General features: G+C 43.5%; 1 protein-coding gene across 2 annotated transcripts in view; it reads left to right on the forward strand.

The window, feature by feature from the left end:
* The first annotated feature begins 2,763 nt into the window (after positions 1 to 2,763).
* Positions 2,764 to 15,309, forward strand: part of LOC104147325 (uncharacterized) — a 30,128-nt gene continuing 17,582 nt past the window's right edge. Inside the window, exons 1-11 of one of the 2 annotated variants that reach the window (XM_009679937.2) lie at positions 2,764 to 2,888; positions 4,668 to 4,759; positions 5,391 to 5,505; positions 6,857 to 7,031; positions 9,039 to 9,150; positions 10,298 to 10,404; positions 11,244 to 11,370; positions 11,877 to 11,997; positions 12,279 to 12,364; positions 13,420 to 13,544; positions 14,561 to 14,620. In XM_009679937.2, coding sequence (XP_009678232.1) covers positions 4,678 to 4,759; positions 5,391 to 5,505; positions 6,857 to 7,031; positions 9,039 to 9,150; positions 10,298 to 10,404; positions 11,244 to 11,370; positions 11,877 to 11,997; positions 12,279 to 12,364; positions 13,420 to 13,544; positions 14,561 to 14,620 — 1,110 coding nt within the window. In that variant the 5' untranslated portion in view covers positions 2,764 to 2,888; positions 4,668 to 4,677. The remainder of the gene's footprint in view (positions 2,889 to 4,667; positions 4,760 to 5,390; positions 5,506 to 6,856; positions 7,032 to 9,038; positions 9,151 to 10,297; positions 10,405 to 11,243; positions 11,371 to 11,876; positions 11,998 to 12,278; positions 12,365 to 13,419; positions 13,545 to 14,560; positions 14,621 to 15,309) is intronic. The other variant, XM_068945445.1, reaches the window with a different exon arrangement.

The raw sequence follows: 15,309 nt of genomic DNA on the forward strand, positions 1-15,309 counted from the left end.
TGAAATGAATCATTACAGGCCAACGGAAAGTAATTAAACCAGAGTAAAAGGCGGGCTTGGGCCTGCTTCGCAAGGCAGTTGAACAAACCCTTCTATGTTGGGGGGGGGGGTTTGCTCACGCCTAGTGGGTACCCAGCTACACCATGATTTTAACTATAGGACAAAGTTAACTTTCATCTGTACATCTCAGTTACCACTTAAATTGCGTTGCTCTTGCACAATTCTCTTTATGGATTGTAAGACACAGGTGGCTCAGGACAGGTCTGTACCCCCAGGGCCTGCTCATCCCATTCATACCCCTCCTTTTTTAATGCGCCCCCCCCCCCCCCCCCCGCAGCCTTGTGAACTTCCCAGCTATAGCGAAACCATTCAGCGAGAACAGCTTTCAGGTGACATGATAATTCAAGTACAAATCGGTTGAGGATTAAAACGTAACAGTGGCACAAAAGCTTCTGTGGCTTGAGGACTTGGTTTCTGAAAAGACAGGAAGAAGTGAGCAGTGATTTGGGGCAGGGCTCTCTGGGGCTTGCTCCTTGCAGCTCTGGTGGGAGTCAGGGTTGATAAAAGTGGGGGTGAGGGCAGCTGAGGCTTTGGAGGCATGTCTCAGAGGTGGTGGAAAAATTAGAAACAAAATGAAACTTCTCCAAAGTGTCTTGAGACAGCTTCTGGAGCAATGCCAGGAGTGTGGCAAGAGCAGGAGCAGTTGTGCATAACCCCGATGGTTTCCTACAGCAAGACGATCTTGTCTTCAGCAAGACAGCTACTAACTTGGGGCCAGTTCTTCTTTTCTCTGGGGCTTTCTTCTCTTCTCCCAATCGTCTCTGCACCACGCTCCTCGTTGCAGCCCTAGTCCCTACACCCATATCAATCATATATTGCATTTCAGAAGCTCCTGTAGAGCAGCGTGGCCAGCAGCCTCTCAGAAGCGAGCAGGAGTCTTTTCGTATGAAATTGGCCCATTCCCTTCATGGGTTAGTGAGCCTCAGTGCCTTTTACAGAGGCAAAAGACAGAGTTACCCCTTGAAAATATAAGCACAAATAAGCTCTCTTTTTTTTTTTTTCTTTGTAATAAACCCAGAAGACCCCAGAAAATCAAAATGAAAAAGAAGGATGTGCACAGGATGGTAGGGGTGCCCTCAAAAAGCTGCTGGGGTGGCCTTGTTTTGTGTCAGAGACTTACAGGCTTATTGGACAGCTGAGCTAGAAATCCAAGTGGCAGAGGGGTTGTTTTTCCGTGTGGTTTGAGGAGAAGAATGACAAAGAAAGAAACACAACCAAGGCTCGATTTTTGTAGTAACTGTTACCTTATCTGATATGGCAGACTGAACTCAAGAGTGCACACTGTGTAAGACGGTCTTAGGCCAAAGTGTCAAGTTACTAAGACAGAACTGGAAACCAGCTTTATTACTAAATCATCTTGTCCGGTAGCATGCCAAAAAATGTGATAGCCCAGATAGGTTCCTACAGTACTACAGTCTTTCTAAATAGATATAACTGAAAGTAAAATGATGTTGTTACAATTGTTTTTATATATTCAAAAAATGCAATTTTACCTACACGTTTCTTTTCCATCATTTAGCCACCCATCCCTGCAGGAGGAAGATACCAATCACAAAATCTTCAGCTCCATTTATCATATTTGTGGATCCAGCCTATCATTCCTGCAGTTAAATTCCCTGTGCCTACCATATAGCAAAAGTCATAGAGATGGATTGTCTTTGTAACTGAGCAAGCTTTGTCTGAAGTTTCTTTGATGTGTTTAGATGAAAAGATTGGAGTGGTGTAGAAAATAATAAGACATCCGTTATTGCTGAGTTAAGCAAAAGTTGCAGAAAACTTCTTCTGAAAAGGACAAGTATAACGTATGAATGGTGCTTTAAAAACCAATGTTTTACAATTTTCTGATGAATGAATTGCTGTAAAATCAGTTCCCTATCACTGATCACTTCAGCGTAAAAGTAATACACTAGTAATTACTTTAGTTAGTTTTGCATTTTTAGATACCTTTGTATTGTGCATGGAAGTTGCATATCTGTCCTTTGTCCTATAAATCAGTTCCTTGACAGCTGTACATTTAACTCTGAACTGTGATATTTTTTGCAGAATAGATAATCTGCAATATGTAATCATGTATATCAATGCATTAGTTATCTAAGTATCCTGGCTTTTTTACAAGGGGACAAAGATTAATTTCAAAGTCCTCATTCAAAGAGAGCCTAAACCTGTTAGAATGGAGTGCCGTTATAGTAGGAGACTACAATAGCTTTGCTCTGTGAATTGAACTTGTGTTCTCAGTATTTCTCCCCAGCCAGGTATCTGCATAATAAGGAGTTCCACCACGGCTATCTTTAGACCGACAGCACTCCTCATCCTGGGGCTAGGAGCTGGGTAGAGCTCTTACCCTGAGAAGAAGCTGCTTAACAACTGCATTTGGCCAAGCTGTAGGGGAAGCATGCGTGAAATTCCTATGCGTTTGATGAGTAACTACAAAGGAACTCAGGCTACAGAGGTATTGTTTTAATGAACATTGAGTTCACTGATTAAAACAACAACAACAACAACAACAACAATGGAATCTGAAAAATGAGAAGAGCCTTTTAAAGAATATGGGGAAATCTGGCAGCAAGTGAACAAAAATAATCACAGGCGCTTTCCTCTCCCAGTTGTAAAATTGCCCCCTTCACCCCAGGCAGAGAGCAGCTCCACAGTGCAGCTGCTCTGGTGGTTAATAATAAATGGGCTATCCCAGCAAGGAGCGTGTTGCTGGAGTGCAGGCCTGCTCACGCCAACGCCGCTGCCAGCCCCTCTCGTCCCGCCTCCTCCCGGGGCTGCTCGGGCAAAGCTCCAGTTCAGACTGCAGCCTCCGTATGTGGGACAGGCACCCAGAGGTAAGAGACACATCAGGCCATTGCTTCGTGAAATCAAATGTGCCTGATTGATCACCAGGGGAGACTAGCAGGGAAGGTCTGGAGGAGGGCGGAGAGCCAATCTGTACTAGAGCCGTGTGAAACTTTCACTAGGAAGCGGCAAACTTTTGTTACAAACCAAAAAGTCCGACAGGTTTTGCTGGAATACTTACCAAGCTTCAAAAGCCTTTCAGCCAGCTCAGGCTAAATGTTGGCAGAGTTTCTAGCAAACATCAGCTAATTTGTATAGCGTTTCAGGTGGTGACCAGCTGGTTTTCATCCGCAGGACAGCACAGCTTGGGCACTTTTTGCTGTTTCACTTAGAGTTTGGGGGTTTGTTCAAATTCAGAGCACAACGCAAGCAGCTCAACTGATCCTTGGCGTGACCTTGTCGGCTTAATGAATTTATTCCATAGCTGATGTTGCCTCAGAGAGTGAGGGGTGTGTATGCACACACACAGCAATACCAAAACAGTTGCATGAACTTTTCATACTGCTGACTGATGAGTTTAGCATTGCACAAGCAGAGGTTTTAAGTATGAAGCAGAGGTTTTGCCACCTTTGAATCACGATCTGATTCCATAAGCTTAAGTGGGATTTTTGTCTTAATCGAGACTGAGAAAGTGGGGGAAAAAATCTCCTTGTTTAGGTCAGATACAGGCAGGACAGATAATGTCTATCTTGATGGTTTGAAAGAGGTCTAGCAGAACTGGTCCGTCTTCCTGTGTGACGCAGCAGCCCAAGCTGTCCTGTATGGCTGAAGTCTTTACGTTCTGGCAAGAAAATCTTCCTGAGTATAAGATATTTCTTTATTGCTGTAGTACCACATACTATCCTGAGATCACAGCCATATTCTGCCAGATGTAACATGAACACAGTACAGTATTGAAATTAATTTACTGTCTAAATGGACAATTGGTACACAGGACCACAGAAAGGTGTCCTTTCCTCCTGGTTGAGGGGTGAGGAATAGAAAGGCTTGAAGGATGTGGCCCAAGGCCCAGAGAAAATCTGTGAAGCAGCCAAGCATTGAATGCAACTGCCCTGAGGCTCAGACCAGAGCAGTTTCTTAACCTTCACAACTCTCTCTCCCTCTTTCTCAGTTTGGAGATGAATTTAATTAAAGTAAATAGGAGTTGCTTAGAGACAAGAGGAGGTCCTGGAGTTTTTGCTGAGGTTGAACTGTGACTTTGCCTCCATTACTTTGTACTAAGAAAGAAGATGATGTAACGTGAGCATACATAAAGCACTCTTGGCTCTGGGGAGAGCTGCTGTTTCCTCCCTGTACTTGCAATTTGGCTTTCTGGCTGTCAGCCTGCTTTCTTTATTTTACTGAACTGCTTCAAGACACCTGCAAAATCATCTTCTTATAGCATTCCTCTGCCTTGTAACTTGCTCCTTGAGATTTTTTCAGGTTGGAGATGATGATGGCTGAACCTGCAATTTGTCGTGAACAAGGAGTTTGGAAAGTAAAAGGTTATCACTTGTTTGTTATTCCTCATCCTTTCCTCTACTCCATGATTTCAGCGCTGCGCTGACAAAGGGCCAGGTGGACACTCTGAACCCCGTTTCCGCCGTCTAACATTGGCTTTGGCTCCCTGGTTCGTGCTTAGAACCCCACAAGTTTCCAGACAATCTTCTGGGCAAGTCCAGGATTGTTTAACTTCCGAGATCAGGGCAAGAGGTGATACATTTAGCTTCCTATGGTCACATCATTGCTAAATAACTTCTTTCATTTTTACCTGACTTTTGTAACCTCAGGACTATCCTAATGCAAAAGATGATTAGAAAGATGACCTACAGTGTGTCTGCTGTGGCAAGTAGGACTATCCAGCTTAGAAGATTTCTGCATGGTGAGTAGTGTGTTCTGAAACAGTCCCTGTGTGTAGAGCGTTTTCCTCATCTGAACGTAGGAGGGACTTTGCTGGCAGTGTTTTGGGAGCAAAGCAGAAAAGACGAGCTTTTTCAGTTTTCAGGAGGGTACTTCAGGTCTTAAACGCGCAAGTGTCTGTTGTTTGATAATAACATGATAAATAGGTGAAATTTTGATGCATGTTACTTTTATCATATCTTGAATTATTATGGTATTCTCAGCACTTCCACTCTTTTAAAATAGGTATCATTCTTCCAGCATGACAGATTGCAGGGCTCCGTTCTTTCACTCATAGTAACATCAGTTTAAATTTATGTTACTGGAACGAATGACAGAACACAGCTGTAAAAATGGGGGGAGAGGAACATCACTCAGTGATGATGATGATGGTGGTAATTAGTATAATAGTAGTGATAATACTTTTTTGCCAATAGTTAATTAACATAAAAACATGATTTTAGTCTTCCTGAAGTTATTTGTGTATTCAAATTAAATTCACCCCAAAGCACAACTGAAAAGGGGGATAACTTTACTGTGATGATGAAAATTTACCTTTTATCAAATAGTTAGTAGTTACTGAAAATAATTAACTTTGCTATATTTATCCCTAGGTGCTTATTTCAGAATTCAGCCCTCTGTACAGGAAGCACTGGTGGAGGGGAGACCAGTTGTAGCTTTGGAAAGCACCGTCATTACCCATGGCATGGCCTATCCTCAGAATCTGAGGTTGTGAATTTTTATGTTCCAAGATCAACAAAGTTGTAAGAATGAGTCATATGACTGATGGATCAGTATATATATTCCTGGTCCACCCAAAACCCTTCTAAGAGTGGCTGGTCATGTCAGGTTGCTAGACATGCAGAATATGAATTCTGGTGTAAAACTGTTGTACATGGACTTCCAAGGAGAACAGAAACCATACGACAAACACATGCCTATTTATCTCCTTATCTATCACCTTCAATTCCTGGCTTCCTTTAAAGTGTGGCAGCTTTTAAAGTCATCAGTTACTCTAAAATAGAGATAACTTATGGCTGCATGATATGTACAGACATTGGAAACACTCTTTAGTGTCTCTGGATATATCTTTTATAATACAAAAAAGAGTAGAACACTATAGTGAAATCTGCTCGCTGGTTCCTTTCGGAACATCTACTGTGAAAGCTGCTGGTCCCTCTTGCTGCCTTCTGTGCCCTGCACAGAGAAAACCCCTCTCTACCCTTTATTTGTTGATGTCCCATAGATTTGTGTTCCGCTGACTGATGGTGCAAGAAATCACAGCAGTCTCCCCAGTCAGCTGATGACAGTTTCCCCTGTCCTTGCTTTGAAAAAGCACAGGAAGATGTCTATATTGATTTTTCCATCCTGCTTTTTACATGGGCGTTATTTTGCCTGACACTATCTTAGAATGAAGCTCTACAAATTCAGTTTTTGGGAAAGGTAGTTAGAGACTGCCTGGGGTACCTACAGATAGCTCTTAAAGGGAGAAGAAGGTGCCCTTAAAAAAGACAGAGCAGTGTATGAATGAGCAAGTATAAAGCTTTGAGAACTTTAAAAGACCCAGTCTGTAGCCTTAGCATATCCTCAGGTTGCAACTTTTCAGCAGTTTTTATCCTATATCTGAATGTCTGTACTATGAGAGATCTATCCTGATTGTCTGATTAGACTTGAAGTATCTGGGGTTCCCATGAAGGTCTAGGATCTCAGGAACAACAGCTAATAGATACAGAAAAGTCCTATTTTGAGAAGATCCCCTATATTCACTAGTCTTTTGTACAATCAGATTTCCCTCTAAGCCAGATGGTTTTTCAGATGCTGCCTCAAAAATGAAGCACAGAGCTTGGGCACTGCTGTCCTGAAAACAGGAGCACTGGGTAGCTCTGCATTGCTGCAAAATCAAGTGCAAAGGCTTCTGCCACTAGGAAGATACAGAAGAGGTGCTGTTGGCCGTAGCTGAAATCGTGAGAACCGTATAGAACTTGAAACTGGCAATGATGGCCATCCAATATGGCAAATTTTCAGTCTGACTCTTTGCCTTGTTAGTTTTGTCATCATTCTCTTGTCTATCTTATTCTAGCATGGCCAGAGAGGTGGAAGAAATTGTAACGACAAATGGGGCAGTGCCAGCCACTGTGGGTATTTTAAGGGGCAGAATCCACATTGGCCTCACGGATGAGGAACTTCAGTTCTTGGCAGGCAGTAAAAATGTAGTTAAAGTGTCTCGGAGAGATCTTCCTTACGTCCTCAGCCAGGTATGGTACGCAGACTTTCTATTTCAGTGTTTTCTGTACAGCAGTAGTGTGCTTTCCAGCTTCAAGACAGGTGGCTTTTAAACGTCTTGGAAATATCATGCAAAGTGCTGTCCTGCTGGTAAGCCGGAACATGTGCCTATCTAGAGTCAAAATCAGCAGAGGTAGGACATGGCAGATGTGAAATATGACTCCTAAAAGGTCATTCTGTGTTGCCTGACAGCAGAACAAATAAAGGCTTGGCTAAGAACATTCATATTGGCATGATAAGGCATCGTCATGTTACGAGTAAACTAATGTGACATGCAGGCCATCGTAAATAACACACAGAGTGCTTAAAGTGACACTGGCTGCTCATGAAAGCTGCTGGTTGGAAGGTGCTGGAGGATGAAGGCCTTTGCTATCAGGACAAGAACGGCTTACGTAGCAGGGGCAATGATTTCCCTCACAACCTTGACAGTGCCTGAACCTGGTCTCTGTGCCTTTGTCTCCCCTCTGTGCCTGTGCACCTCTCTACCAGTATCTTTGCTCCCTTGGATGGCACTGCCAACAGAAGTACCTGTCTCTTTTCTGATAATGACCCTAGGAACTAGTTTACTTCATTTAAGCCGGTGAACAGCAACAAGACAGTAAAGATTGAACTAGATTCAACCAGTTTCGCAGGTATGAATAGTATTTTATTTGTGTAAACATCTTAAATATTTACAGTGCAGCCTTGTGAATTTGGAGTTTCTTGATTGTCCTTCTTTCCAGTATTTTGGACAAAGTCTTGAGACCATTCGCCAAGTAATTTCCCATTTGCAGAGCCTATAGAGGAGGGCTGTGGAAACTGTGTCTTCATTCATGATGAGCGATTTTCCCTTTCAAGCGTTTATTATAGCTCAAGTCTTTAGTCTTGGCTTCTAGTTAGTATGGAAATGCTTTCTTCAAAGCCCCAAAAGACTGCTTCCAGGCAACTCTAGGGACAATCAAACTATAGCGTTTATGAATAAGAACACTATACTAAAAAAAAATCCAAACAGATGCTTGTTAAAAAACGAAGAAACAGATTCTCTGAGGGAGGAAGTGGGCACAGCACCATTTATTCCATTAATACCAAAGGAGAAGAGTACTTAATACCTCTTAATATCCTTCAGGAAGTTATATCATTAGCTGTATCTAATACTCCTTCTGTGAAGAACCATTCTTTTCCTGGTACGATGACTCAGAGCTCCATATCTCTTCCGGCTCTCACTAGTCACTGCACAAACTTACCTGTTAGTGTCACTTACAAAATGAAAACAAAGGTATTGTGAATGTGGTTACTGATATATGCATTATAGAATTTCGAGTAGAAAATCCTCATTGGGCTCATCAGCTTACAAATTGCATTATGCCAGTAAAAAACAGAAAAAGTCACTTAGGGTTTTTTAAATCCTTTTTTTTCAGCTCATCCGCTTATTTTGGTTAATACTCTGTGGAGGTTAGATTTCCTTACATTCCATTAAGCTACACCTGACAGATTTAAACATGTCAAGGAACTCAAGTTAGTGTACTTTACATACTGATAGACCATAAGACACAGCAGATGTATTTATATAGATGCCTAAGTAAACCAAAGAGAGGCTGTATCAAGAAAAACAACAAGCACTGGGGAATGAGAACATGGAAGTTAAAGTTAAAGACACTGTATTCATTTAGATTTGCCATGAACTGGGGATAAGTTACATCCAAGGAGGCTCCTCTCCACTCATCTCAGTTCTAGTATTCCACTCCCTCTTATCGCAGACCAGCGCTCCGAGATGCTAAAATACATCACCGCAATCATCTGAACCTGGCCCCTTTTAATTTCAAATTAAGTTTCCCCTGTGTTTTTGCCTAACAGAATGTTTGTATCAGAATTTCACTTTTAAGCTGGTGACAGCAGGCTGTTGTGATGTTGATAAATGTTGGACCACGACCATAGCTGCCTGCATGCTGTATTCTCTGGGTCACCCTGGATGCTGACTGTGACTGGTTATCCCCTGACAGGGCTTATCTGGTGGCACTACTGTGTCTGGAACAATGATTGCAGCGCACAAAGCAGGAATCCCTGTGTTTGTGACAGGAGGCATAGGAGGGGTTCATCGAGGAGGAGAGAATAGTAAGAAGAACAGTACTTTCTACTTCTCTTTGTGTTCCTTTTGTTTTATTGAATTCAATCTTTTTCCTCATTCCTAGTTTGCCCTGAAGTAACTATCTGCTCAGTAAAAAGTGTAAAGTTATCATTCTTTTTGACCATGCTATGGTTGTTATATGTAGAACAGATTTTGGCATTACATTTCTCAGGAAACTACCCTTGTCTGAGGAAAATCCTAAAAGAGGCCATTTAGAAACAGCTCTACAGAAAAACAAGGTGCTCCCAGCTGATCTGGTTTGGTCTGCTCATGTTTCTGTCCACTGTCTCCTTTCCAGAAGCTTCAAACTATTCCTCTTGAGCGCTGGCCAGTTGGTAAGAGGGTGGGAGTTTCTCTTGATCCTTCCCTTACGCAGGGTTATATGGATGTTGTTTGCTGGTGCAGCAGGACATGGTTGCACCTTTTCCACTTTGTAATAGCTGGATAACCTGACATTGGTTATCAAGCACCATATTGTTATTGGCTCTCTCAGCTCAGGAGAAGGAGGGTCTCGCCACAAAAGAGACTTAGGCCCTGGTCCGTTTTAGAGTTGCAGGCACCGCTCTGGAAAACCTGGGTCACTGTGCAGCCTTGGAAGAGTGGCTTGTGACCTTTAACTATCATTCTCCCTTCTTAGCCGTACGTATCCTTAGCATAGTGTAAGGGTACAGCACTGATGAACAACGTCTCTTTCAGATGTGACATAGATTCTAGACCAGAATTTCCTGAGGTTAGAAAAGCTTTTTTGCCACCAAAAATTTTGTCAACACCAAAATCAAAAGCTAGTTAATTTTTATTCTATTCCCTTAAAAATTTGTCCTTGCTTTTTCACATCTTTTTCCTTCTTTTCAGCTAAACTGTTGCATGCTATTGGTACATATGATCAAACAGCTGAGAGATACAGCGCAGGGCTGCACCTCTGGCCTGAGCCATGTGATTTATTTGTTTTGCAATATGCCTTACAATCTCAACAGCTAAAAGCATGATCTAAATCTGTAATATTTGTTTGTGGACCAAGATAGTTGCAAAAGCAGGCCTTGGCCTTCCAGACAGATACAGCTTTTTAAGAGGGCAGATCACATCAGCTTGGAATGCAACACTACCACCAACACAATGCTGCTTGTCCCTTAACAGCTCTGGATGTGAGCGCTGACTTGACAGAGCTAGGACGGACTCCAGTTGCTGTTGTATCTGCAGGAGTCAAGTCTATCCTTGATATTGGCAGGACTCTGGAATATCTGGTAGGTAGGATGGGCTGATGAACATGAAAGCAGATAATGTCATACTTTGTGTACTGAACCCAGCAATGCCAAGAACACCTAGAGGTGCTCAGCCAGGCATTTAGCCTAAGATTTTTAGAAATGACTATTGAGAGGATAGAAGCCACATTTACCGTTCTCTAGATCTGAGTTCAGCTGAGTTCAAGCACTCACTGTTCCCTAGCACAAATCTATCTGTGCCCAAAAGGCTGTTCCAGCAGCTGTTACTACTGGAGCCTAAGGCATTCCTAACCATGCCCTCTTTCTCTGGCCTGAGACTTGCTTTACTGTCTGCTGGGAGAATGCTCCACTGATCAGACAAGCTGGCAACACTGAAATAAAATCAGAATTCAAATGGGTATCAAGATGACTTTCAGTAGAGTCCATTTTTAGGGTTTGGTATGTTGCAAACCACTGGGGCCAGCTCTTCAGATGACAGCCAAGGGTCAGTACTTTTCAGTAGTAAACAGAACGCATTTATATTCCTGTCAGTTCATGACATATCTTCAGATCACAGATCAAGCTTATTAACTTGGACTACTCAGTATTGTGCTAACAACAGCTCCACAGCTTTTGGTCAGCTTTGAGCACACGCAAAGAGAGTGCATGTCTCCTACGTCTCATTAAGCCAGATTCTATTTGACTAGTTACTATGTCTGGGTATTTGCTTTGAAAAATGTTGCTGATATCTAGACTAGAGTGGGAGGTATAAATTAACCAAACACAGTGCTAAAGAAAGCCAGTATGTAGTTGTGTAGAAGAGAAACATCATATGTTTTCCCTCCACCAGTTACCTGCTTGTCTCGTCTCCACTGTTGCAGGAGACTCAGGGAGTGTGTGTAGCTGCCTTTGGAGAGTCAAGGGAGTTTCCAGCCTTCTTCTCACGCCGGAGTGGCTTCCAGGCACCGTATCATGTCCATAACGAAGAGGAGGCAGCTGAACTCATCGGTGTGTTTCAGCAGTGAAAGGCCTACATAGACCCCTGGGAACAGAAGGTCGCAATAGTCACCTCAGATGAGGCATTTTCTTTTTTAACTTAGAGAAGAGTCTGTACAGAAAAAACAAGCCATCCCACCTCCCCCCATTGCTGCTTCAGTGCCTTGAAAATGAAGGAGCAGGGAAGTTCAATCTTCAGAGCAAGTTTTTACAGATAGCTGCAGCCACCTTGGCATGCTCATACACAAGTGTTTTGTTCACAGTGATGAAATGGAGGGGACAAGTACATTAGTGTGTTTACAAAAACCTCCTTTCGTTCTACAAACAATCTCAAAAGAAATAGGCAGATGTAAAGTAATTGCTAGCTGGAAAAGAACCTGTCCATGGGTCAGCTAAGATTAGGAGCTCAAACACCATGGGTTGGTTTGTTCAGCCCACATGCACTCTCATCTGTCCTTTTACTTCAGCATTTGATTTAGTCAAGGAGGCTCACTAACGATAATCCTGTCCCTTCCCAGCCAGCACTCTGGGGCTAGGCCTGAGCAGCGGGGTGCTAATAGCAGTGCCGTGCCCCCAGGAGCGAGCTGCCTCAGGCCAGGTTATTGAAGAGGCCATCCAGCAAGCACTGAGCGAAGCCAGGTGAGAAGCACCCTAAGTCCTGTCCTTTGCTCACGCTGTGGCCATGGGGAAGTAAATAACTTTAGAGACACCACCACAAGGACTGTAACAGAGCTTATGTCTTAATCTTGGGTGTGTGTGAGCCCATAACATGTCTTTCACCATAGTTTTATCTAACCTGAAGTTTGTTTACATGGCTTTTTATGGTATGCAGTTCTGGAGATAGATTATCAGCTAGCAGCAGTGCTTCTCCTCTGATGCTGCTCAGTTCTCATCCACAGGCATTTTCTTTGTATTTGCAGGTCAAAAGGGATCACAGGCAAAGAACTGACACCTTTTCTGTTACAGAAGATCAATGAGCTGACCGATGGAAAATCATTGGACTCTAGTATCCTTTCACTGAATGGGGAGAGAAGGTACTCAGGTGTACTTCTTCATATCTCCTCTGATAATGCTCGTTGTGAAACACTGTCACTGTATTGACAGTCTAGCAAGGGACAAACACTTCAGTATCTGCAAATGGAGGAGAGCTTAGCAACTGCATCCTATTTTTCCGGTAGTACCCTTACTGTCTCCCTCCATTTTGCATTAAAAATCAGAGGCTGGCACTGACAGTGGGGGATCCAAAGCCCAAAGAGATCCCTCATATCTGATCCCTGAGCTCACCCAGTCCATGATGGAGTCTCAGGATGCTGTTGCCAGCGGTCAGGTTGGCACATGGGAGGGTGCCTGGCCATCCCAGCATGCAGCATTATATATCATGCTGTCTTATGTGACTCTTCACGCCGGTGCAGAGTAAGAGGAAAAACTCAGAAGGAAAATACTCCTATGTGAGCATGAATACTTGCATAGGCATGAGAAAGGCAGATCTACTGGCCACAGTGCTGTTGTGGGCTTAACCCTCTTGGAGACCTCAGAGCTGGTTTGGTCAGGGCAGATTGATAAAGAGGTTTTGGATACTTACAGCTGCATGCAGCCATCTAATGGGACTTTTAAAATCCTCTGATGCTCTGCTCCCAGTGAAACCAATAAAAATAGGCACGTAGAGGTTTGGCAAAAATCTCAATTTCTGGAAAACCTGGCTAAGATCCACAGAAGTTTTTAGGCTCTTAACTCCTGTCCAGGCACTTCACTTCCTTTTCTCTTCTGTGTGGCCTTTGCTTCCATTCCCTGTTTGTAAAAATGGAGACTATGTGTTTCCTCTCCTTCACAGAGACACAGGGGAGGGAAGGTGTATACACTGAAATCTTTAGGGTATGCACATATTATTATAACCCATTGAATGTGTTGTCAATGGATTATGGCATAGGAGGATCAGGCCTATCAAGTTTCCCAGCCTATATTTCCTGCTTTCTCCCATTAAGGGAAATGAAGTTCCTACATAGGCTTCTGCCAGGCCAGTCTTGCTGCTGTTTTTCTTTTCCTCAAAGAATCCCCATGTAGACATTGCTCTGATCCAGAACAACGCTAGAGTGGGCAGCTGCATTGCAGTGGCCCTGAGCAAACTACAGAAAGATGCGAAGAAGGGGAGGCTGCCTCCGAGAGAGGACGTGACTCCACCTCAGCCAGTGAGTCCCCTGCTGCCCTCTAAATAGCATGTCTCTGCTATTGAGGATTGAGGATATATTTACATCTATTCCCAAAAATATAAAGTGACTCAGCTATCAGCTACAGACCAGTCTTTTTGCTTTGTGTAGCAGACATTCTCTCTTTAGTTTTCTCCATTCTCCTCAGGGGAATACTATCTCTGTGTCAGTCCTCCCCCCATCACGCTTCCAGAGAGTAAACACTGAAGATGCCCTAATTGCATTGAGTCTTAGACCATCGAATCCTTAAAACCCTAATCACCCTTTTGCCTTTTATTGTGCCCTTCCATACAGCTTCAATTATATTGTGCTCAGTGCTAGGCAAGTCATGTGACTACAGGAATAGACCTTGGCGGGGGGCCAATATTTTGAGCTGCTGAGGAACCTGGGAACCTCCTGTTTGTGGAGCTGTAAACTGCTTTTTCTAGCTTTGTACGACAATAAGACAATGGTCCGTAAATTGTCACTGGGTGGGGTTGAGTATCATATGCCCTTGACCTCTGAATATGGCAGTTTCTTCTGGGAACTGGCAAGAAATTAGCTAATTCTTCTAGCCAGTTGTTTCCATTTTTCTTTGTCTTTTTAAACGGCAGTACCAGAATCTCTTCTGAGGTTTCATTTGTCAAAAACTGTCTGAAGAGAGTTGGCCTCAGGAGCATTGACATGGCTACACCTTTGCAACTTCTTTCATAACTCTACCACTACTCAGTGAAACAGCCAGCACCCGTAGGCATGCACAACAACGTCCAGCTTGCCATGCTGGGGCTGGCTATGAGTAGGTGTAATTCAACGAGCAACGTTTAGAAGAGATTTCCATTCTTTCTAGTTGGGATTGTACAGACCTGCATCTGGCCAAGCCAAGTAAGAGCAGGCTATCACACTATAACGTTCGTAGCTTTCAAGAGGGTGTTTGAAGTGACTAGGAAAAGCAAAGAAGACTCAGAACTTCTCCATCAAGTATTTCCACCCACTTTTTACCCTTTTCTCCCCTCTTAAAGGTGGTGATTGGAGGCATCAACGTTGACTTTATAGCCAAGGCGCAGCACTCTGTGATCCTGGTACTGTACCTACAGCAGCTTTCTTAGCACCACTGCCATCTTCACCTACTTTCACAGGCGTGCCTAGCCAAAGAAAAGGGTGGGGAAGGGGTATCTGTGCGTGCACACACATCCACAACCATGGGAGATGTAGTGCTCCATGTTAGGTTTACTGTCTAGGTGGCAGTGGGGTGATACATATTGACCTACTCTGATCCCATGCTGAAAGTCACTATCCCTACTATTCAAGACTATGACAGGGCAATCATCTTTACATCTTCCGCATATGTCTGTAGCCTCTACAGTCTATGCTAAGATGCCTCAGGCTTATTCCATGACGTCACAAGCCCAAAAAGTTGTGTTAGCAGAAGAATTGCCCAGGTCTTTCGCAAAGCACATATGCAAAGAGCTAGGCGCAACAAGTGAATACCCTCACTGTGCTATGACATTATGTAATTCAAGGACAGATCCTCTAGGGAGGCAATCCCTAGGTAAGAGCCAGCTCTGACTGCCTGGGGCTGTCCTAGCATTGCAAAGCAACAGGAACAAGGACCCGAACATGATCCAGAGTCTCCCTGCAGAGTGCCCACAGTGGGTATATCTTTGCATGTGGGGCATCATGCTGATAAGGCAGGGTGGAGGGCATACAACAGACAGATGAGGTTCTAGCTTTTGGAAAGGGGCATGCATGCAAACATATCACATTGGTA

The sequence above is a fragment of the Struthio camelus genome, chromosome 1, assembly GCF_040807025.1.
Source record: "Struthio camelus isolate bStrCam1 chromosome 1, bStrCam1.hap1, whole genome shotgun sequence".
NCBI classification, from domain to species: domain Eukaryota; kingdom Metazoa; phylum Chordata; class Aves; order Struthioniformes; family Struthionidae; genus Struthio; species Struthio camelus.